The 23756-nt window shown below is 42.0% G+C and overlaps 2 protein-coding genes across 2 annotated transcripts in view; one reads left to right on the forward strand and one right to left on the reverse strand.

Annotated features, from left to right (window-relative positions):
- Positions 1-545: 545 nt before the first annotated feature.
- On the forward strand, positions 546-12913 carry paqr3a (progestin and adipoQ receptor family member IIIa). Its single transcript, XM_074669369.1, has 7 exons — positions 546-743; positions 2317-2542; positions 4705-4867; positions 5488-5643; positions 10676-10873; positions 11426-11516; positions 11694-12913. Exons 1-7 carry the CDS (start codon positions 683-685, stop codon positions 11834-11836), a joined length of 1038 nt encoding a protein of 345 aa, XP_074525470.1. The 5' UTR covers positions 546-682; the 3' UTR covers positions 11837-12913.
- Positions 12914-15413: 2500 nt separating this feature from the next.
- bmp2k (BMP2 inducible kinase) overlaps positions 15414-23756 on the reverse strand; it is a 41994-nt gene continuing 33651 nt past the window's right edge. Inside the window, exons 14-16 of the mRNA XM_074669918.1 lie at positions 23190-23341; positions 22977-23084; positions 15414-17402 (exon numbers count right to left, since the gene is read on the reverse strand). Coding sequence (XP_074526019.1) covers positions 16009-17402; positions 22977-23084; positions 23190-23341 — 1654 coding nt within the window. The 3' untranslated portion in view covers positions 15414-16008. The remainder of the gene's footprint in view (positions 17403-22976; positions 23085-23189; positions 23342-23756) is intronic.

Consider the following 23756-nt stretch of genomic DNA (forward strand, 5'->3'; position numbering starts at 1 on the left):
AGGTTCTCGCGGGATTTCTAAGTATCTCGATACTTCAGGAAAAAATTACTCGTAACAGGAAAAAAGTAATCTGAAAACAGAAAAAAAAAATTCTCATAAAAACAGAAATAATTATAACAAAAAACAAACCAATAAAAAAATTTATCAGAAAAAAAAATTAATTACCACAAAAAAATACTCATTAAACAGAAATATTTATAACAAAAAACAAACTAATATAATAATTATAACAAAAACAAACCAATAAAAAAATATTATCAGAAAAACAAAATTAATCACCACAAAAAACGACTGAAGAATAAATTACTCTGAAAAACCTGAGTTGTTTTTTTTTTTTCTTCAAGTGAATGCAATACGCTTCCGTAGGTTATAATAGCCCGATATAATGTGTTTTTTTTTTTGTTTGTTTTTTTTTTTTACCTGTTTGTCCTGGTGTAAATTATCTGACGTTGTATCTGAAAAGACAAGAAACGGGTCCGGTCTCTGTGGCCTGGTTTCTCCGGTCTGGTCTCTCTCTTCGTTGTTATTGTTCAGGCGGTCTGCGAACACACCTCCGGGGTCCTTCCCCGGTGACGTCAGTAGTGATTTGTTGGAGATGTTAGCTAAAAGTTAAAAACCCGTGAGCTGTTTTTAGACTAAGATCTTTGAATGAAGATAAACGGAAGGCTGTAAATAATCATAAATGAGGAGTAGTTCTTATAAACCTCAGGATGGATCAAACTACTCTTATTCCAAACTGAAGGGTGAGTTTTTTCAGACTTTAAGCGGCTTTAGATCAGCTGTTAGCTCCGGAGTTAGCCTCCTGTCACCAAACCTCAATTAAAGATTTAGATGATTTAACATTCTCCTGTTTTTCCACCTCTAGTTTTATCTCATCAATTATATTAAACTGGTTTAATCTTCAGGGGGATCAGTGAAGGAATTCGGCTGTCATAAACTCAATGAAGAAAACCGTTAGGTCAATAAAATCACAACTTTTACAGACTTAGTCTGAGCTTTGATCCGCTCTGTACAAAGCAACAGCTCAACACTGTGAAGCCAGGAGAGGTAGTTTGGTTTGGAAACGGCTAGCATGAAGGTTTATCCTTAAATTAGAGCTTTATGTTAATATTGTTTTGGTATTAGGCTGTTAACAGGAGACAAAGTGGATTATGAGACTCTTTAAAAAGTACCTGAGGTGAGCTTTGAATTAAATAGCTCCATATTTCTGAATGGAGTTTGGTTAATAGTCAGTATGTGCTGTATGTTGGTGTTAAGTTTGTTACTTGAGATCATAAATATAAGACATGATGGAGCTGAATAATGTATGTTTGATAGTTTACTGACACATCTGGAGATAATCAGACAGACTCAGTGCTACCACAGTTTTCACTTCTCTTATCTTCACATGATTTTAACATTGATGTCTGAGTTAAAAACCTCAAAACAAACAGGGAGTCTGAACTGACCTCTGTGAAGCTGTTTATATGAAAGGCTGCTTTTTATTTAGAGTTGACTGTATCAAACTGTGGGTTCACCTACCAAAATAATTTAATTGTTGCTGTTTCAAGTAGGGATGCACAATATTATCGGCACAATATCGGTATCGGCTGATAAAAGCTTAAAAACACGTTTATCGGTATCGGCAGATATGAAAATTTCTGCCGATATGCACAACCAATAAGGTGCTGTTCAGTTAGGATTATTATTATTTTCCATCTGAAAAATAAGCTCCTTAAATAAAATGTAGCACTTCATTTATTTGCACTGCAGAGCTCTGTGTCTGTCACCAGGTTGTTACAGTAGCTCCAAAATAATCAAATGCAACTTGGTTATGTTTAAAAATGCATTGTACATTTAAAGTTCATGTGATCTAAAGAAATTATTTTTCTGTATTTCAATACTGAATGTCTTGAGTTTGAAAACATAATACATTTCTTATTTATGGTAAAATCTATTGTTTTGTCTTGTTTTATGTGTGTTTCTTAAACAAATAAGACCGTCACAATAAGAGTAACATATAAATTCCACTACAGGATAGACTAAGCTTTCTTTACGGTGAAAAAAACAAACAAACTTGTGATTATTGGTATCGGTATCGGCCAAAAGGGGTTTCGATATATCGGCATATCGGATATCGGCAAAAATCCAATATCGTGCATCCCTAGTTTCAAGACTTTTTTTCAGGAGAAAACCATCTGTTTTCTCATGAGAGTAAGATAAATTAATTGGTTATAAAGGAAAATCAGCTTTTCTTTACCTCAACATATTGAAAACACAATGTCAATCAATGTAATTTAGACTAACTAATAAATTTCTCTCTGCTCTCTGCTTCAGGTCTGAGTAAATCAGACTCCCGTGGTCCAGCCATGCCTCAGAAACCTCCAAAGAGCGGGCCGAGCTCTCACTACATTGAGCTGGGAGGGTATCAGTACTGGCCCGTTCTGGTTCCTCGAGGTATCAGACTCTACACGTACGAACAGATCCCCGTGTTCCTGAGGGAGAACCCGTACATCACAGATGGGTACAGAGCTTACCTGCCCTCCAGACTCTGCATCAAGAGGTGAGACGCTTCCTCCACCTCCGTCTCTTTGTTTGATACAGCAGGTAAACACTGAAGTGACCCAGAACTGTGGACAGAGTGTAGCTGGGATTATCCTTTTTATGAACTTTGAATACGCCACATCAAAGTGTTTCCTCCTGATGAAAGTCTGCCTGCTTAGGGTGTATTCACAACCCCCAAAACTGACACAACTGACTCATAACTGTGGCACACACTGTAGTAATACGAGCAGTAATGAGCTCAGTTGACAACTGTACAGTCAAAAACAGTAGAAGAAGAAGCAGAAGAAGAGGAGACTGATCGCACGTGGTATTTCTTTACAACTTTGGACTGCAGCAGACTTTTGCCTTGTGAACACAAACAAACCAAGTGAAAACCGCTACAGTTGGATCATTTTTGCCCCTGAATCTGAGGTGGTGAATACACCCTTAGATTGTAAAACTTCACAGGAAGTCATTGTCTTCTGTTTCCTCCTGGAGCTCAGCAGCTGAACAGGAGCTGAAATACACCAGATCTGTCTGCAGTGCGTCTTCGTTCCGTCACGTCAAACGGATCTGAGAGGTTTCCACTCAAGTCAGTGTGTCAAGTCAGAATCAGAATCAGAATCAGAATACTTAATTGATCCTCGAGGGGAAATTTCCTTTCAGATACATCTCTTCCAAGACCTATAAGAAGACAGACAGTGACATGGGAATACAGGGATTAACCTAGGAGCTGCTAGCGTGCCCAGTGCCCCTTTGTAATAGATATAAACCAGTGGCAGCTGCTGGTCAGTCACAGAGGGGAAACTCATTTTTTTCTGGCCTACATCATGAATTTGTTTATTTATGTAAACGTAAATTCAACCCTCTGTTCCTTTTCAAGAAAATGATCTGTGACCCTGTCGTACCAACCAGGTGTTTTTTCCAAGGATTTCAACAGTGTTCTCTCAACACTCGTTGTTTTTAAGAAAGGTAAACTCTCTGGGGATCGATGTCTCCGGATCAGACCAAAACATCTCAGAAGATGCTCCGGTGGAGGGTTATACTTCAAGATCGCTGACTGGCTCATTTCACTATCAATCAAAAAGGGATTCAGCCTCAGACAGATCATCCAATCATCATGCAGAAGCCCAGCGTCCAGGCCAGCCCACTGCCTCATAGACCCCCAGAGACGCTGAGCGTCCGATGGGCGGGACAAAGCCCAGCGTTTATCCAATGACCGTCCAGTTTCCACAGTGGAACAACCCACTCTACGCTTCCCCGCTTAAGTCAGAAGACGCTCAGCGTCCGACTGTGTTAAAGCTCTGAGACGCTGCGGGGATGAATGAGAAGGAGGTGGAGCCAGTTACCTGTGATAGGAGCTGATTCTGAACTAAAGATGAAGGAATTCTAGCTCAGATTTTATCAATGAAATGTTCACACAGCAGAACATATCAACACTTTTTAGTGGGACATTTTAGGGGAAGCTGAGCTTCACTTGCAGTCTTAGAGCAATCACCACTGATATGAAATAAAAACATTGGGAAAAAGAGGGAAAAAAATGTCAATTCCAAACGATTCCCAACAGGGGGTGTAGTTTGAGATTAAGAAAAAAACCCCACCTCAGTTGCACAGATGTCACTGCTCAGCCACGGAGGGGCCCGTACGCAGCCTTACTCAGGCATGTGCGCATCAACCCTCTGCAGCTGAACTATAACGGAGGAGGCGTGTGTGCCATGTGACTTCCTGTGTATGTGTAAGCCCGTAGATTTCATCCCCACCCAGACTCAACAACGTTAGTGCCGTCTGATGACAAGGCCACAGCGGTCTCTGTGGAGACGACCTCGAGGTTTGTCATGTTGTAGGTAATACACAGCCATCCTATTTTTGACGGACGTGAAGCTGTGACGCATTCATTTAGCTTGGCAAAGATGATAAATGGACATTACGAGTGGAGCCAGATCAGGAGTCAACAGGTTTGAGGTTTCACAGCCCAACATGACTGAAGAGAGACTAATCAACGGAGACTGCTGTGTTTGTAAATATCTATTTTCTGTCACTGTCCTTCATTGAGACTGTGTAACAGCCCCAAAAACAGAAGAAGAAGAAAGGTTTGACTTTACAAAATGAACTAATTGAATATGATTTTGATGGTTCAGGTTCCTGGAGCTGAACTGTGTGTTTCTTGTCTCCTGTGAGCAGCCTCTTCATCCTGTCCAATGAGACGGTGAATATCTGGAGCCATCTGCTGGGCTTCCTGCTCTTCTTCTGCGTCGGCGTGTACAACATGTCCTCGGTGCTGCCCGCCTTCGGCGCCTCCAGAGAGGACTACGTCATCTACTCCATCGGACTCTTCTGCTTCCAGGTACAGACCCCCTCAGCAGGTTTTTATTTTACAGAATCTACATTTACTGATTGTTTAAGGTGTTTTTTAAAGCAGAGTCAGGTTGTTTGGGTTGAACTCCTCAGACGGACAGAAAACTCCTCAGCTCTTCATCTCGTGTGTAAAATGATGGTTTGGTTTCTCCAGTAGAAGTCTGATCTCTAAGTTGAGATGTAGATTTCAGTCTGAGACGTGTTTCCAGAGAAATGATCAGGATGATTTGAGCAGACATTTTATTTCTCTGCGTGCTGACTCTGTCCGCCTCGCTCAGCTCGTGGAGCTCGTCCTCCTCGTGTCGAGCGATGTGCTGATTTCAAACCAGCCAACTGTCTTGGAGACTGAACGTGTGTTGACGTGTTGGTGTTACCTTCATCCGAGCGCCTGCAGAGACCTCAGACCTCCTCCCAAACATTGGCAGCTTCTCCCAACAAATGAAAGATAATGGGTCCAGCAGTTGGCGGTCTGAGCCCACCGCAGAGTCCTGACAGCGTCTGAATCCAGAGATCAGCGCTCGTTGGATCATCAATATTTTCCTCTGTCTGTCTGCTGTTCCTCTCACACCTTCTGTGTTTTAAAACCTTCCTCTTCCTCCTCTTCTTCAGCTCTGCATGCTCTGCTCCGTTGGGTATCACCTGTTCTGCTGCCACCGCTCAGAGAAGACCTGCCGCCGCTGGATGGCGTTGGACTACGCTGGCGTCTCCATCGGCATCCTGGGCTGCTACGTCCCCGGAGTCTTCTACACCTTCTACTGCAACAACGTGAGTTTCCTGCAGACTGAAACTGAAAGGAAAATTACTGTGTGAAGAAACTAAACAAGTACATGTTTCTTCTTTTTACTCTTCACAAACAGTTAAAGCGTCTTTTTAAGTCTGAAAGATCTTAAAATTGGACGTTTTTTTCAGACTTATGAGGGGATGTGGCTCAGATTCAGTCTAATGAGAACATTAATAGTAATGTTGTGTAATCGTGCTTGCTGCTATCCAATAACGCCATGGTCCCAAACAGCAAGCCCTCAAAGCTAGGTACCACATTGCTGAACTTGTTGCTGAATCAAAAATGTTGCAGACTGTAACAGAGCCATTAACACCACCTGCCTGCAGAGCTATTGCTAAGGGGGTAAAGAAGTCAGGATGTCAGCTTTGTGCTAAACAGGCCCAGGTTTTGCAGTATGTGAGTGTAGGAGTGTAACAATTCATGTTATCTCATTTGGCAATAAATGAAATGTCACTACACTCAGGCAGGAGGAGAGTCTATAGCGCCAGGAAATAGACACAGCCGACTGGTTGAGTAAAAAAAATAAATTTCTCCCAATCAGCCAGCTCACCTCTAGATCAATTACTAGTGCTGTCAGGGAATTAAAAAAATTAATCTAATTAATTACAGGGTTTGTAATTAATTAATCGAATTATTAACATTTTAATCTCATATCTGCTTAAGGTCCCAAAATAAAGAATTTGAATTCCTGGACATTAAAATTACATTAAAAGACATAAAAAAATAAAAATAAAATAAGGTGGGAATATATACAACACATTTTTAGGTACCCTGAGGCATAAGGAACACATGAAAAAGTTTTATGGTTCTATCTTTACAAAATCTACACAGTCCTGCACCTAAGATAAGCTGATTTGATTTGTAGGACGGTTTTTGCTTCTGTCACATTTTTACTCGATGTGGACTCAATTTTCACTGCAATATGAACTTCTATACTTCTATGAGGTCAGGAGAACCAGGGCTAAAGGCTAAAAACTGTGAGGAACTATGTACAAAACACTTAATTCAAGTCTTGGATTAAAGAAAAGTGAAGCTGAAACACGACACCAGGAAGATGGAAGGCAATTTTCAAAGAATTCTTTAGATTTAAATACAAGACATATATCGATCATTTTGGGCTTGTTTAAAGCAGTAAAGAGTGTAGAATTATCTGTTTTTTACAGAATTGAGCAAAAAGTTGATTTTCTACAGATTTTCAAAAAGGACGTGTGAATAAACAAGATGTGGACGGCAGTCTCACAAAAATCACTCTGGCTTCCCCCCAGTTTAAAGTATGTTGCTGACGTCAGGTGTGATACATTCAGGGACCGTTGGAAACTTGAGAATCTGACAAGAACACCACTTTTTTTTTTTTTTTTTTTTTTTTTTACAGCTTTTGAATAGGACAAACAGTTAGTAAATGACAGGCATTTGCGCTTTTGAACCCCCTGCGGTTTTTGGGATCCAGATTAATCTGCGTTAATTTTTATAACGCGTTAATTTGCGGTGTAATTAATTAATCTAATTAACCCGTTAAAATGACAGCCCGGTCAATTACACTTCCAAAACATTTTTTAGTGACGAAAAACCTCAATTCGATTGTGAAATAATGAAGATTATATTTACAGACACCAAATAACACAAAACACCATATGGACAAAACTCCCATACCTTCCTGCTACGAACTTAGAATAAACCGAAATCCCGAAAAGAAAATGTCCAAAGTCACGCTGTCCTTCCAAAAGTCATCCTCAAAGGTAGTGAGTCCTGTCTCAGTCCAACGAAAGATTAAACAAAAAGAAAGGAAGAAAAGAAAAACAAGCGACTGAGGAAGTCAGGCCCACCGCTGCCACCACACAGCCACGACGTCCCGAGTTAAATCCGTCCGAACACCTCCTCAAAAACACTCCATGTTCAACGCTCCTTTCTAGCAAAAAAAAAAACTCCCCTGGAAAAATTAGTCCTAATCCGCAGAAATATCCATTTTTTTCGGGCAATGAAGGGGAGTGGACCTGACCAAATATCGCAAGTTCATACCAATCAACAATACAAAAGAAAGTGAAACACATTCAAATTACATTTCCATGTAAACGTGTCGTCATGAAACCGTTGTCATGTAAACGGCCTCTCAGTCTGAGCTTTGATGATGGCGGAAAGAAAGTGGAGGATAAAACCCCGACTGAGTGTTGCCAACTTAGAGACTTTGTCTCTACGTTTAATGACTTTTGAGACCCCTCTAGAAAGTTTTTCTAAAGACGACAATTCTTGTGTCTTTTTTGGACTTTGGAGAATCTGAGGTTAGCGTGCTTTGATCTCCTCAGTGGTCAGCGTGTGTGAGCCCCTCTATCCAAAACACACACAGACAGTCCTCACTCACAGCAGATGAAATCACCAAGTGTGTGTCTCATTATGGTCACTTCTGCCGGTCCCCAGCCCAGATAAAGAGGAGGGTTGATATTTAGACATAAAAAAACAAGAATGGACAGAAGAAAGTTCATTTGTAGTTAAAACTTATTTATAATGTTGTGTTTTTCCTGATTTCTGTCTCTCCCACGTTATTTTTCTCTCCTACAAAGTCCATGACAATTACATGCAATTGGATTATTCTGCAAATTAGTGGCTTCTGGGACAGACAATAGAGACTTTCCTTACTGAGGAGTTGAAACTAGCAATGTTTGAGTCAGCTTTAATGATGTTTTAATGGGAAACAGCCTCATTCTTTCAGGGTTTTCATGATTTAACACGACAGAATAGATTAAAAATAATCTGTTAATGGTGGATTATTAGGGTATATGGTAATCTGGGGTGTTACAAACAACAACATACACCAAAAAAACGTGACCACAAAACCGTGATAACTGTGAGCACCCTGCAGGACAGGGTCCGTCAGAGAACTTCCAGCAGAATATTTGAGGTCCAGGACTTGTACACCTTCTGGAAACCCTCAGAGCTTTAGTCTGGATCCAGTCTGTCCCTGCTCCTTCTCGGATCCTGTCTGTCCCTGCTCCTTCTCGGATCCTGTCTGTCCCTGCTCCTCCTCGGATCCAGTCTGTCCCTGCTCCTTCTCGGATCCTGTCTGTCCCTGCTCCTCCCTCCCTGTTTCTCTGTAATTGAATAAATGTGAGGCGTAGCGTCGCTCTGGCTCGTCTCTTTGACTCATTGTTCTCGGTGAAGCAGAAACACGACACCTTTGCTGCTCGCCGTTTGGAAACCCTCCTCTGATGATTCAGTTCTCCTTCCAGCCGCCCACCTCCTCCTCCTCCTCCTCCTCCTCCTCCTCCTCCTCTCTGTTTCTTCTCTTCTTCTTTGGTGTCTTCCTGCTGAAGAGTTTGGCTGAGCTCGTCCTCTTCGCTTTCCCCCGCATGTTGGACGCCTCGGCTTATTTTGCCCCCAGAACGCAGCTGAAATCTGCTCCAGCCCAAACCAGATGGCTGCGTTCACAGAGCGGTCCGTCACTCCTGTTCCCCACCATATGACGTTCGCGAGTCTGGGAGCCGTCTCAGCGAAGGGCCCCCGTCCCTGCCAAGACTCGGGCTCTGCTGCTGGGTGGCTCCACTCCTGCGGCTCGCCAAGTCCCCGATGGAAACTGCTTTTTATATTTAGCCTGAGAGCGCCGTCTCTGAGAGGGCTGCAGAGACGCAGATTTGGAGGAGAGAACACGCTGTCTGTGAGGAGAAGAGCTCTGAAAATTGGCTGCAGCAGAGCGGGGCCTTGTTCTGGGTGCAAATTTATTCACTGTGAAATTCAGCAGGACTGGTTAGAGGAGGACGTGGGACTGGACGGAGGCCTACATCCACACACAGGGACAGAAGGGACGGAGAGCAGGCTGTCCACGCTGTGACGCATCCACCAGCTTCAGACACAGACAGCTTCAGACACAGACAGCTGAAATACAGACAGATGAAACACAGACAGCTTCAGACACAGACAGCTGAAACACAGACAGCTGAAACACAGACAGATGAAACACAGACAGCTGAAACACAGACAGATGAAACACAGACAGATGAAGCACAGACAGATAAAACACAGACAGCTTCAGACACAGACAGCTGAAACACAGACAGCTGAAACACAGACAGATAAAACACAGACAGCTGAAACACAGACAGATGAAACACAGACAGCTGAAACACAGACAGATGAAACACAGACAGCTGAAACACAGACAGATGAAACACAGACAGATGAAGCACAGACAGATAAAACACAGACAGCTTCAAACACAGACAGCTGAAACACAGACAGCTTCAAACACAGACAGCTGAAACACAGACAGCTGAAGCACAGACAGCTGAAACACAGACAGCTTCAAACACAAACAGCTGAAACACAGACAGCTGAAACACACACAGCTGAAACACAGACAGCTGAAACACAGACAGGTGAAACACAGACAGCTGAAACACAGACAGCTGAAACACAGACAGCTGAAACACAGACAGGTGAAACACAGACAGATTAAACACAGACAGCTGAAACACAGACAGATGAAACACAGACAGCTGAAACACAGACAGCTTCAAACACAAACAGCTGAAACACAGACAGCTGAAACACAGACAGCTGAAACACAGACAGCTGAAACACAGACAGGTGACACACAGACAGCTGAAACACAGACAGCTGAAACACAGACAGGTGAAACACAGACAGATTAAACACAGACAACTGAAACACAGACAGATGAAACACAGACAGCTGAAACACAGACAGCTGAAACACAGACAGCTTCATACACAGACAGCTGAAACACAGACAGCTTCATACACAGACAGCTGAAACACAGACAGCTGAAACACAGACAGCTTCAGACACAGACAGCTGAAACACAGACAGCTGAAACACAGACAGATGAAACACAGACAGCTGAAACACAGACAGATGAAACACAGACAGATGAAACACAGACAAATGAAACACAGACAGCTGAAACACAGACAGCTGAAACACAGACAGATGAAACACAGGCAGCTTCAATAAAGACTTCATGTATGTAGACTTTGATGTGACCCTCTGACCCCTCTGTGTCTGCAGTACTGGCGGCAGGTGTACCTGGTGACGGTGCTGGCGATGATCCTGGCCGTGTTCTTCGCTCAGATTCATCCTCTCTACCTCAGCAAACAGTGGAAGCAGCTCCGCTCGCTCATCTTCTGCTGCGTGGCCGGGTACGGCCTGCTGCCCACGGTGCACTGGATCTGCCTGACCGGGGGCTTTGGCTCCGAGCTGGTACAGGTGAGCACTGACGGTTTCCATGGTTACACTGACACCACATCTTTAAGCTCGTCCAGATGTGGCGTACATTTCCGGAGGTGTTTACATTTTTAATTTACATTGATTTGCTCACTGAATGTTTTGAAAATTTTTACGATATTTTGGCTTTAATTTGTTTAAATGTTTATTTATAATATTTGTTGTTTATATTATTATATTATGTTTTTTGTTAATTTCACATTGTTTATTTTTTCTTACATTTTTCGTGGGTTTATTTTGATTATATTTATTTCTTAATGTTTTATACAAACTTCAATTTTTTTATATTAACTGCATGTTTCATATATTTTTTTAATGTTGATTCAATTTCTGTAAATGTTTTTTGTTGTTACATCTTTTTATTTTATATTTATTTATACATCTTTTTTTTTACATTTATATATATATATATATATATATATATATATATATATATATATATATATATATATATATATATATACATTTTTTTTATTATTATTTTTGTTATTATTTTTTTTAAATTTACGTGGTCATGTTTCTCCTCTCCTTCAGGCGTTTGTTCCTCGGGTCCTCGTCATGTACTTCATCGCCGTGCTGGCTCTGATCTTCTATGTCTCTAAAGTTCCTGAGCGTTACTTCCCAGGTGAGGCTGACATTACTTCCTGTTTGTCTCAGGTGTTAGACCTGACTCCTTCAGATTTATCAGACCCTGGATGGTAGATTTCTCTTAGTGTTAATGTAAAGTTAATCAGATAGAACAGACGATGTGAACATGTTTTTCCGTAGCTGAAGTTTTATCTCCTCCTCTGTCTGTTCCCAGGTCAGCTGAACTACCTGGGCTCCAGCCACCAGGTGTGGCACCTGTTGCTGGTCCTCATGTTCTACTGGTGGCACCAGTCCTCCTGTTTCATCATGGCGTACAGACACAGCCAGCCGTGCCCTGACGCCCCCCAACACGTCTGAGGAGCGTGTGTGGTGTGTTTCTGCAGTGTTTCCCAGGATGCACTTTTGTACAGCTGGACTTCTCATGGACTGTCTTACCCTCACTGAGCGCGCTCAGACCGGCTGAGAGGAACAGTAGGTTTAAAACTGAGCTGCAGAAACAGGAAGCTCCAGATCTCTGTTAGCATCTGTTAGCATCTCTAAGTGCCTGTTCAAAGACGCGTCCTGTAGCTCAGACGTCATCGTGTAAAGTTCAGTGTCTCAAACAGAGCGGATCACTTTGTTAAATGTTCATGTTTGCTTTTTAAAACCAGTTTTTATTATGACGTGTTTGTATGTTTGAGAGATTTTTACTGCTGCTGCTGTTTGTGAACACTAACGTAAAGATGTTTGAAACAGCTCTCGTCTTTATCTTCATTCAGAGGAAAGTGTCCATGCGTGGGGTTAAACAGTTTTATACTAAAGAGAAATCAGATGTGAACCCTTTAACTGTTTCCTGTGTGAGCATTCGGATCCAGAAACCAGAGAAGAAGAATTCATTGTGTTCAAACTGAATTTTGTTTTATGTAAAATCATTTATGACATGTTAAAGTCAAAGTGTCCAGCTCTAAAAGTCTTTCCTAAGAGTTTAAACTTCATGTAAAGATCAAATCAGGGGCCGGGAATTGATCAAATACCAACAGTTTTTTTTTACATCTAAAGATTTAGCATTAAAGAGCGCCCCCTACATGTGGGCCTGTGACTGTTACTGCAGAGTTAAGCTGTTTTAGCGGGGAAAAAGTTTCTTTTAGTAGACGAAGCACTGAAACACGATGAACGTGTTTGTGTCTTTGAGTCGTCAGCGTCTGTCGTCGTTCGCCGTCAGCAGACGAGTCTTTGAGTGTTTGCTGCTTCAGTTCGGATCGAGTCTCTGATATTTAATGTTTGTGAGTTTTAAAATGATGTTTTGTGCTTTTCAGGTTTTTTCTCTGTTTAAATTATTCCTCCGTACTCTCTGTCTGTGATGGTTTCAGATCAGACTCTTTTTGTAGACTTTTTCTATTTCGACTTTTCAAATGTGAGCAATCGAACTGCTGAACTCAAAATAAAGGATACCATGTACACTTCAGACTGGTCTGGTTTATAATCCTGAAGTTTCACAAAAGACATAAAAAAATCTGTCCCTTGAACACAGAGTAGATAGATAAATAAATAAATTATGATAATAATAATAATTATTATTATTATTTATATTATTATTATTATAAAAAATATACAATATTTTATTTTTTTTTAATTATTATTATCATTATTAAAAAATATAATAATATTTTTATTATTATAATTATTTTTAATTATTATTATTTTTTTAATACCTATTCACAGATTTTCAAAGAGAAATGTTGTGTCATTGTTTTTCCTGCTAACACCTGATTGGTCGATTATTCCCACAAAAAAATGAAATTTTATCAAGTTTTTTTGTCTTTTTTTTTCAGAAGAATTTTTTTTTTTTTTTCGACTCAGTATGATCCACATTCACCTGCCATGAGTTAAATGAGGCTCATATCGAGTATAATGAGACAATTTTACTCAAAATAAATCAAGATTTAACTTATTGCAGCGTGCAGTCTGCTGGAATGTTAGCGCTCCTCTTAAAGGTACGGCATGTAGAAATGATGAATGAGCTCATCTGTTTCGAAATCATCCCATCACTCAGGTGGCGTCATTCCCTCTGATCATCATGTTGATGGCGTTGATGCTAAGGAACATGTCTCATAGCTGGAGAAACAACAGGCAGAGAATATACCAGAAATAATGAACAATGACCTGGAGAGCAATAAACGTTGCTAAGGGAACGTTCTCCAACTTTTACCTGTGGAGCAGAAAACAGCCAACTTCAGTGTCGTCCTTCAGACCCAACTTTTTCACTGATGACTCCCAGCTCTGAAACTCTACACCCAGGTTTACTCTCCTTTTAGTCGCTGTCTGTCCCAGTTTTAGGCCTGGGATAGTCAATAAATCCTTTAATCGTTCAATAATAGAATGAACTCAATGATTTAGCATGCCTCAATATATCGCCATGTGCGTGTTTGTTTTTGTAGTTTAGGATGAGGATTATGAAGCTTCATGAATGAGAGGAGAAACGTCTTCACAAACTCTGGACGGTCCAGTTACCTCGGTTTGGAGCGTTCAGAATAACTGAGCTAAATGAGTGACAATTAACAAAAGAAATTCTGCATTTAACTCAGTTTTTTATTCAAGTGCAATTTTTGACTGAGGGCCCATTTTATTTTTATTGTTTTTTTATTTGGGATATTTAAAAGTTATTGATATTCCAATTACTTCAGTAAAAAATAATCATGAGAAATAAAAGTTTATTATATTTGAAAGGGTGTATTATTATTGGGACATATATTTTTTATATTAGAGATTAATTTGGTCTCAAAATAATATTGTCAATAATATAATTTATTGTCAATAATTGTGGGACCATATATCGCCCAGCAGAGTTGTTATCTGCCAAGGCCTAGCCTTTTTGAGATGGGCACCTGTCACATTTGAAACGATATCGTACCGGTACTCAATGGAACCAATTTTTTGAACTTTTTGCGTTTATGTGGTGAAAGATATCCATATTTTTTATAATGAAATATATATATATATATATATATATATATATATATATATATATATATATATATATATATATATATATATATATATATATATATATTTAGAATAGAATAGAATATTATTTATTGATCCCCCTTGGGGGAATTTTTTTGTCACAGTAGTACACCAAAAAAACAAATATATATATATATATATATATATATATATATATATATATATATATGTATATGTTTGTATACCTGGATGGAACGATAGATATAAAAAATCAATTTAACATGTTTTTTTTTTTTCAGTATATAACTTTGCAATGCTGTGTTCATGTCCAGCATGGAAAATTGCCCGCCTTTCCACTCCTTCACAGTGGCAAGGATGCATTTGGGTACCTAAACATGGTACACTTGATTATACGTGAACCGGTACCCATTCCTTTCACAGAATTTAGTCGGTACCTATAAAAGTACCTAAATCGGTACCCATCCCTATACCTGGTTTTTCTTCATTTCTTCCTTTGGGACCAAAATGTGATAGATTTACACTCATCTGATGCACATTTGTGACTCTCAATCATAAAACACTCTTAATATAAATGCTTTGGTGCAAAAACAACAAAATAAATGTCTTCTTCTTCTTCTACTGTAAAAACAACGCCCCTCTCTTCTTCTCTGCCTTCCTTCCAGGTAGATTTCAGCTCTTTTTTGTCCCCCCAAATCTGCCGTAGATCAACATGGCTGTTCTTCATGTCTGCTCTCAGTAGTGTAAATATAAAAAGATTTTTTCTAATTGAATAAAAAGAAACTTCACAAACATAAATCACCATAATCTCTCATTTCCTGTTTCTGTTTGGCCAAATGCTGAAAACCTCTCCTGCACCTTAAAGACCCGACTTTAAGTCTTTGTATTTAAGTTTAAACAACATGTCGCTGTCGGAGGTTGAGTCTGTGGATGATCTGGGTTGTGAACACACAGATGTAGACTTCGGGTCAGTTTGTGTCGGTGCGTTTTATTTCTTATTTGCACAGAAGTGTTGAGTTATTACTTAATAAAAAAGTTCGTTAACAGTTCTTACGTAAAGTTCATGGCTAGAAAAAAAGGAAACAGTTAAGAGCCTAAATTTAAACCGACCCAGGAACAGATCCCATAAGATTCTTCCCTTCTAAAATTCAAAGTGAAAAACACACGGCTGCATGAAGACTACTGTGAAATCTGCATAGAGAAGAAGGTCCAAAACAAACCCAGTGGTCAGGTCGACTCCCAAACGACTCCCAAACGACTCCTCCTCCGTCACGTGGAGGCTCAGAGGTGCGGTGCATCGAGGCGGCCCGCTCTGGTAAGGCTTCACGGTGCTGAAATAAAAAGAAGGCAGCTGTAGTAGCTTTCTGCAGCGCTAATGCTAAGCTAAGGGTCACAGTCTGAGTCCAGGAGATTCCTCGGAGCGTTAGGATGCAGCATTAAAGGCTTGAGCTCACAGATATGTGACTCCGTCCACAGGGTTCAGTCCGGCGCAGAGATGCACGCACACAGGAAGCGTTAGCTCGTTAGCTTGTGTCACGATTGATGATTGATCCCTAAGAGGATCTGAGTCACTGCTTCGAGGGGAACGGGGCCGCCCCAAAAGGGTCCAGCTCCACTGGCTGAGGGGGCGGAGCCTGCTGAGGTCCACCTGGAACCACCATCTCTGTGAACGGCACCGCCCCGAAGTCATCCATCATCTCACTTTCCCCAAGAGTGGCGTGGAGGGACCCGGTCCAGGACTTCCCGTTGGTGTCGCTCCTGCTCTCGGTGAGTCCGGGGTATCGGCCTCCGTCCTGAGGGTGGAACGGTTTGGCTCCGAAAGGATCGAGCAGAGCCTCCTCGCCAGGCAGAGCGGCTCCTTTGTCCCGCCCCTCCGTCATGGTCACGTCCACGCTGATGTTCTCTTTGGAGTCCGACGTGCTCAGGAACTCGTTGCTGCTCTGCGAGTCTCTGCGGCCCACCTTCTTGTGTCTGCGGACTCTCTCTGGGGTCCGGTACGTGGGCTTGTTGGTCTTGCGTCCTCCGGTTGGCGTGCCGTGGTGGCGTTTCCCGTTGCTGCCCCCGGCTGCGGGCTCCTGCTTGGTTTTCCTCTGGCGGGACGAGAGCTTCTGGAGGCTGCGCTGCTTCAGCCGCTGGTGCTGAGGACTTGGCGAGTCCTCGAAAGACGGCCTGAAGATGTCCTCCGCGCTCCGGGAGGTGGTGGGAGGCGGGTCTGTTGGGCCGGGCTGGAAGGGAGAGAAGCCGAAGATGTCGATGCTCTCAGGGGAAATGGGCGGAGTCTGGCCCATGGGGACGTCTCCTCCGCTCCGTCCAGACTTGGACAGATTCCTGGTGAACGGCGCTTTGGTGAAAACGTCAAACTCGTCTGCAGCTCGTGGCTCCTGGCTCGCCTGCCGGAAAGGTGCTTTAGTGAAGATGTCTGCGTTTCCTGGAGGTCCGGTTGGAGGCGAAGCCCCGCCCAGGAAAGGAACGGCGCCAAACACATCCACAGTGTCTGGAGGCGGAGCAGCTCGAGCCCCGCTGGGCGACTGAGGCGGCGTGATCAGCGCTGGCCCCGACCTCTCCCGAGGACTCTTCCTGACCGCCGCTTTGCCTCCTGACCCTTTCTTCGAGCGCCCTTTGACTCTGCCGCGCTCGCAGTCTGAGTCTGAGCTGTGCTTCTCTTCGTCGTCCTCCTCTTCAGAGTCCATCAGCAGGGGGCGCTGTCCTGAGATCTCTGGCTCAGTGTCTTCACCGTGCTCGCTGTTCAGACCCTCCTCCTCCTCCTGCTCCTCGTCCTCGCTGCTTTTCGGTGATGGAGGGTCAGACTCAAAGTCGCTGTCGGACTCGTCTCCTGCTCGGCTGCTCCTCTTGGCTGGTTTTGGGTCTTTGACGGCGACAGGAAGCTGCAGAGACCCAGAGGAACCCGGATCAGGGCGGCTGACCTCCTCAGAGACCGGACTGCTCGTCGTCACTTCGGGACCTGCAGGAAAAAAACAAAAAGTCTCAGACTCTCTGACCTCTGACCCAGCTGATGATCTCAGCGTTTGCACTGAGAGGATGAGCTGCTGCTCTCTGTAATTTGAGGCTTTGGATGAGGATTAAATTTAGACTCTAATCCCAACAGTTTGTCCCAAAGTGAAGCAGAAGGAGGCTGGAGGGGGATCTGAGGAGGATCTGAGGAGGATCTGAGGGGTCCATATGGTCTGAAAGCTGCTCTGACCGAGGCTAAGACGATGAAGCTAAGACGACACACAGAGAAGATTTAAGCTTCATAAAGTTTCTCAGATTTAATCTGAGCAGATTAAACTCTCACTGTTGTTTGGAGGAAAATCTCTGAGGTCATTTATTTCTGAGGCGTTAGCCCTGAGAGGAGGAATGCTAACAATGCTCGTTAGCAGGAGGACAGACTGACAGGAAGTGAGCGGTATAAGACTCTCCTGATCCTGGATTATAATCTGATCTGCTCACAGATTTTTCTGACTATCACCTGAGTTTACAGGAAGTCTAACATGAGGCTGAAAACTCAAGAAACAAAAATAGTTTAACTCAGTCTTTACCTCGTCATCCTCTGAACAGGTCAAGGTGTTTGGAGCTAAATTAAGGCCAAAAGTTTTGTAAATTAAAAAAAATAATTTGAAATAAAAAGTGAAACAGAAAATGTGAAGTTTGATCCTGAGTTTAAAAAAAATAAAACACTTAACCAAAGCAACTATTTTTCAATTTAATAACAGTTTTGTGTCAGCTCTTTAGAGTCATATCTCTGAAACTTCTTACGTTCCCTGAAGGCAACATCACCAAGTAAGGTTTTGAGCTTTTTTTTGCTATACTGTCACTCACAATACTACACCCTTCTTCAATTTCAATTTCAGTTTAGTTTATTTGATAAGGAGGGACAATGTACATTCATACACACTTTAAAAAAATAAAATGTAATTGATGATCCTGGATTATATGTAATCTTAGTCGAGACCACGCCACCAGAACAGGGCGAAAAGTTTAAATCTGAAAATAAATAAACTAATAAATAAAATGAATAATATAAATAAATGCGTGAATCAAAAAATCTGAAACGCAAAAAAATGCTAAAAAATAAATATATAAATAAATAATAATAATAAAAATAATAATAATAATAATAAAAATAATAATAATAATTAATTAAAAAAAAAGAAAATTGCACCTGAAAAAATAAACACCTAAAATAAAATTATAATAATATTTAAAAGTAAAAACTGGAGAAAAAAATGTTATAAAAAATTAAAGACCTGAATAATTTTTTTCTTGGATTGCTTATTTTTTGTTCTGGTTTAGAGTTAATTTAAATAAAAAAATCAGGATCAAACTTTTTTTCTTTTTTTTTTTCAGATATATTTTTTTCGTTGTTTTACTTTACAAAATCATTGGCCTTGGTTTAGCTCGATAAAGGTGCAGCTCAGGTGAGAAAAACTGAGATCTGCTGAGTTGATTATACATCATTGAGAGGGTTTGTGATCTTTATAAAGATAAACCAACATTTACCTTTTAAAAACATTTAAAGTGTTTGATCAGTCTGACTGGAATTATTATTAATACTCCAAAACTAAAAACCAGTGACTCTCTTTAACACACACTTTGATGTGTCTCTGCTGTGACGCCAGACCCTGAATCAAACAATTAAATTTAAGATTAAACCGACTCTGTGTCCAGGTCTGAGTGATGGTTTACCTGGATCAGGTGTGAGATCAGAGCTCTGTCATTCTGTATTTAAATAAAGTTTAGTGAAGGAGGATGATGTCTTTCCCTCTCTGTCAGCATTTTAACCTAAAAGTTTGTTTCTGACGTTGGTAGACCTTCGCTTATGAGGCAGTTCTTAGCCAGCTTCCCCACTATTTATGGGTTTTTATCATACAAAATAAATAATGCTCTCTGTACCAAACGCTCGTGAGGGATTCTGGGAGAATCTGAGTGGAGCCAGGTGACAAAATTAATAATAGTTTTTTTCTTTAGAGAGTCTAATCACTCCTTGACTCTACCTCCCAACATATTTTACAATCCTTGGTAAAAAATACACAGGAACGGCAGCTGTCAATCATCGTTAAACATGACGTAAAACCTCATTTTTAACCTCTTATAACTAATGTAAAAGAAACTTTTCAGAAAAAAGAGGACTTGAATACAAGGCAGCCAAATGATATCTTCAAATCACCACAACAATCAGACGTGAGAAACATTTCTACCAGGTGTAATAATTTTTTAAAGTTTGACCACAGCCCATCTGGAATGACTGGGGAGACAGATTTTTTGACCTATACTGCAGCCAGCCACCAGGGGGAGCAGTTTTTGAGGCGACCTCACCTCAAGCCAAGCAAGATGACTTCCATTTGTTTTTGTTTTTTTTACAGTCTATGGTTTTTACTAACTGTACTTTGTCTCTTTTGGTGTTTCCTGTCTGTAACTTTGTGTTTTAGCTGCTGTCTGTCTTGGCCAGGTCTGTCTTGTTAAAGAGGTTTTTAATGCGACCTACCTGGTTAAATAAAGGTAGGATGCCCACCTGTCAATCAAACAGCCACGCCCTTATATGGACAAACTCATCAGTTCAATAACTTTATCAATAACTGGTTATAATGACGCCTCAGTGTGTAAAAACGTTTATTTCTGCTGTACAGTTCAGCTTTTGAATGAGAGTATATCTGGATTCTGCTGTTTCTGCACACAGCCTCTAGTGGACACTCAGGGAACTGCAGTTTTTAACTCTTCAGCTGCTTTTTCTACAAAAATCAGTCTGAACTTTGACCTTTGACCTTCAAGTCAGCTGAACCCTATTCTTCAGAGGACAGAGCTTTGTTAGAGGAGGACGACCTGACTCAGAGTCTCAGTGTTCAGTTCGCTCAGAGACAGCCATGTTTGTTAGAGGAACATCAGTGTGTGTGCTGGTGGAGAGATTTACACTTCATAAAGAAGGAACAAAGTGAATCTTTGGTTTAAAAGGTTTTTATTTCTATAAAGAGAAATACATTCACACTCACAGGATGATACAGGAACATGTTTGAGACATCTCTGCACGAGCCGTACCATAAACTGATCCTCTGAACGCTGAGAGCAACATGTCGCACAGACGAGAAGCAAACAATGAAAAGTCTTCAACATAAAAACATCAGAGTGGACTCCTCCTCCACACTTTGAGGAAATAAAGTGCTGTGATCGTCCCTTTCTCTGATTTTTGGCATAATGTTCACTTCTTAATAAAAACCCATCCACCAGTACACACCAACAGGATGTTTCTGACATGGCCGTCTCTCCAATGAACCAACAGAAAGAAAAACGCAGCTGAGATGAAGCTTTGGTGACGTGAGCACACACATGAGACAGAAGCAGACTTACCTGCAGCTAAACCCAATGATCAGAGTTCAGGTGTGTGTGTGTGTGTGTGTGTGTGTGTGTGTGTGTGTGTGTGTGTGTGTGTGTGTGTGTGTGTGTGTGGATGACACAGATGATCTCCTGTGCTGCTCTAAGGCGGAGGTTGCAGCACAGCGAGGGTTAAACATACAGCCCTTTAGGATTGTATGAAACAGGAACCATCAGCACGCTCTCACACACGCTCACTAACATCTACAGATGTGCCATCACAGGGTCTGACACACACAGAGGAGGGAGGGGATCAGCCTCAGGGTCTAAACCAGGTCAGGTCCAGGTGTGCACGCTCTCTGTGTTTTAGGAACTTTACCTCTGAGGAAGTAGAAAGTAAACCTGCAGACGCTGAACTCTCCTGCTGATCACTCTCTGAGGGAAACAAAGTCCTGTGAGCTCAGAGAGGAACTTCATACAAGAACAGAGGATCCCTGAAACCAGGATTGAAAACAGGAGATCCTTCTCTCATTAACTTAAGGGTTAAACCTGGGCTGATCACAAAAACAGCTGATCAGACAAACAGCTGGACAGACAAACAGCTGATTGAACAAACAGCTGATCAGACAAACAGTGGGATAGATGAACAGCTGATTGGACAAACAGCTAAAGAACAGCTGACTAGGCAAACATCTGGACAGATGAGCAGCTGATCAGACAAACAGCTGATCAGACAAACAGCCAATTAACAGCTGACTAGGCAAACAGCTGATCAGACAAAGAGCTAAAGAACAGCTGATTGGAAGAAAAGCTGGACAGATGATCAGCTGATCAGACAAACCACTAAAGAACAGCTGATCGGACAATCAGTTGGACAGATGAACAGCTGATTGGACAAACAAGGGGACGGATGAACAGCTGATTGGACAAAGAGCTAAAGAACAGCTGATTGGACAAACAGCTGGACAGATAAACAGCTGGTTGGACAAACAGATAAACAGCTGATTCAACAAACAGCCAGACAGATGAACAGCTGATTAGATAAACAGATGGATGGATGAACAGCTGATTGGACGAACAGATCAAGAACAGCTGGTCATACAAACAGCTGATGAAGAGCTAATTGGACAAACAGATGGACAGATGACAATCTGGACAGATGAACAGCTGATCAGAAAAACAGCTGATAGAAACAGGAAGTCAGAGAGGAGTCAGATCAGCGAGTATAATCAGTCTGGTCTGACTGGTTCAGCGGCGTGTCTGAACGCTGTGATGGCACAAACAGGAAGATAAACAGCTGATCAAAAATCAGTTAACACTAATCTTTTCATGCCAGCCTGCAGGAATAAGTCCCAGCCCAAAGATGGCGGGATGACGTCACCTCTCTGTTTGGTTTCTGATCCAATCAGACGTCAGATATGGTTTCATAAAGTTAGACGGATAAATACGTCGCCCCTACATTCAAGTGCTCAGAGGTTATATTGCATCATTACGTTGAACTCGACACGAAGCTTCAGGTGGTCTGAGAGCGGGACTACAGTCTGCTCTCACTGAGACGCCTTTCTACTGGACTCACCTGACAGGTGATCAGGCACACACGCTTATTGCTGCCATCAGGAGGAAGTGTTTGACTCAGGTGTGTGTGTCAGGGATCAGCTGATAGGAACAGGAAGTGTTTGAGCTGTGGACAGGAAGCAGGGCTGAGTGATGGTTGATGTAGTGGATCGATTGGAAATTAACTTGTGTTGTTTTAATTAGAAAGCCTTTCTTAAGTGTCACTCCTGTGTGTGTATGTGTGTGTGTGTGTGTGTCTATCATCACTCAGCCCTCCTCCCCTCTCTTGCAGTGTCTGTTTTTCTCTGTTGAAGTTGCAGAAACGTGTTTTGTGTTCGTCTCGCTGGCCCTCAGAGGAGTCTAAAAGTCTCAGAGCATCTCACGCCGAGCGCCTCTGTAACTCTCTGCAGGGAATTGAACCCTAAACCCTGACACAGCGGGTGCTTTGCTCTGACTTTAATGTGTCACAGAGTTCGTCTTCATGTCTCTGTTTTGCTCTAACATGAAGCGCTCTGCTCCTCCCTCTGACCTGCAGACTGACAGAAACACACCTGACTCAGAGTTTATAGAGGAAGGGGTCAAAGGGGAGGGTCAAAGGAGGGTCAGAGGGGGGTCAGAGGGGGTCAGGTGGCTCCACAGTGCTGGTCCTCACAGCAGAGACTCCTCTAAGACTTGCCTGCGCTGGCCACAAATGGGACTGAGCCAAACAGGTCCTCTGGGGGGAGGGGCTTAGCCGGCGTGGGGCGGTCCGTTTCCAGGCTGGCTGCTCGCTCCACGGGTTTCTCTGTGAGAGGAGGGAGAAGGTGAGTGACAGGACTGAAACTGAGGGATTAAGGGATGAGATGATGAAGTAAGGGATGAAATGGTGAAATGATGGGCGTGGACTTGCTTGCTCTGAGCAGGTCGAACTCGCGGTCGATCAGCTCCTCCTCGGTCAGTTTGGAGAAGTTGTCCTCGCCAAACGGGTTCCAGCGCGACATGTCGGGGGGGTTACTCTGAGAGGGCGGCGTGATCCCGTCTGAGGCCAGCAGGGGGTTTCTGCTGCAGAGACACAACAGGGACAACCAGATCCAGAAAGAGTGTCAAGACTGCTGCAAGATTATTGAGTAATTGGATCAATCTGAACTAAGTAAATAATAACACAAACCTATTGATTAGTATTTTCCATTGAACACTTCTGAATAATATGGTTTTTGTACTGTCTTTTTAGCATTTTAATGTACTACAAGTGTTCATTTCTTCTGGTGAGGAATTCCATAAATTAACTCTTTTGATTGACAGACAATGTAATTCAGTTTTTGTTTGTATCTGTGGTTTTTGGAAAATTAAAGTACACCTCAGACTATACTGATTGTCTCTCATAACAAACAGTATCAGAATACTTAGTGGTAATTGACCAGTTTTTGTTTTATACATTGTTTGTATTGTGATATAATCAACCAAGTCTGTAAATTGG

Source organism: Halichoeres trimaculatus, unplaced genomic scaffold, assembly GCF_033239565.1.
Source record: "Halichoeres trimaculatus isolate MK-OKI-2021-1 unplaced genomic scaffold, fHalTri1.1 fHalTri1_scaffold_5, whole genome shotgun sequence".
NCBI classification, from domain to species: Eukaryota; Metazoa; Chordata; class Actinopteri; order Labriformes; family Labridae; genus Halichoeres; species Halichoeres trimaculatus.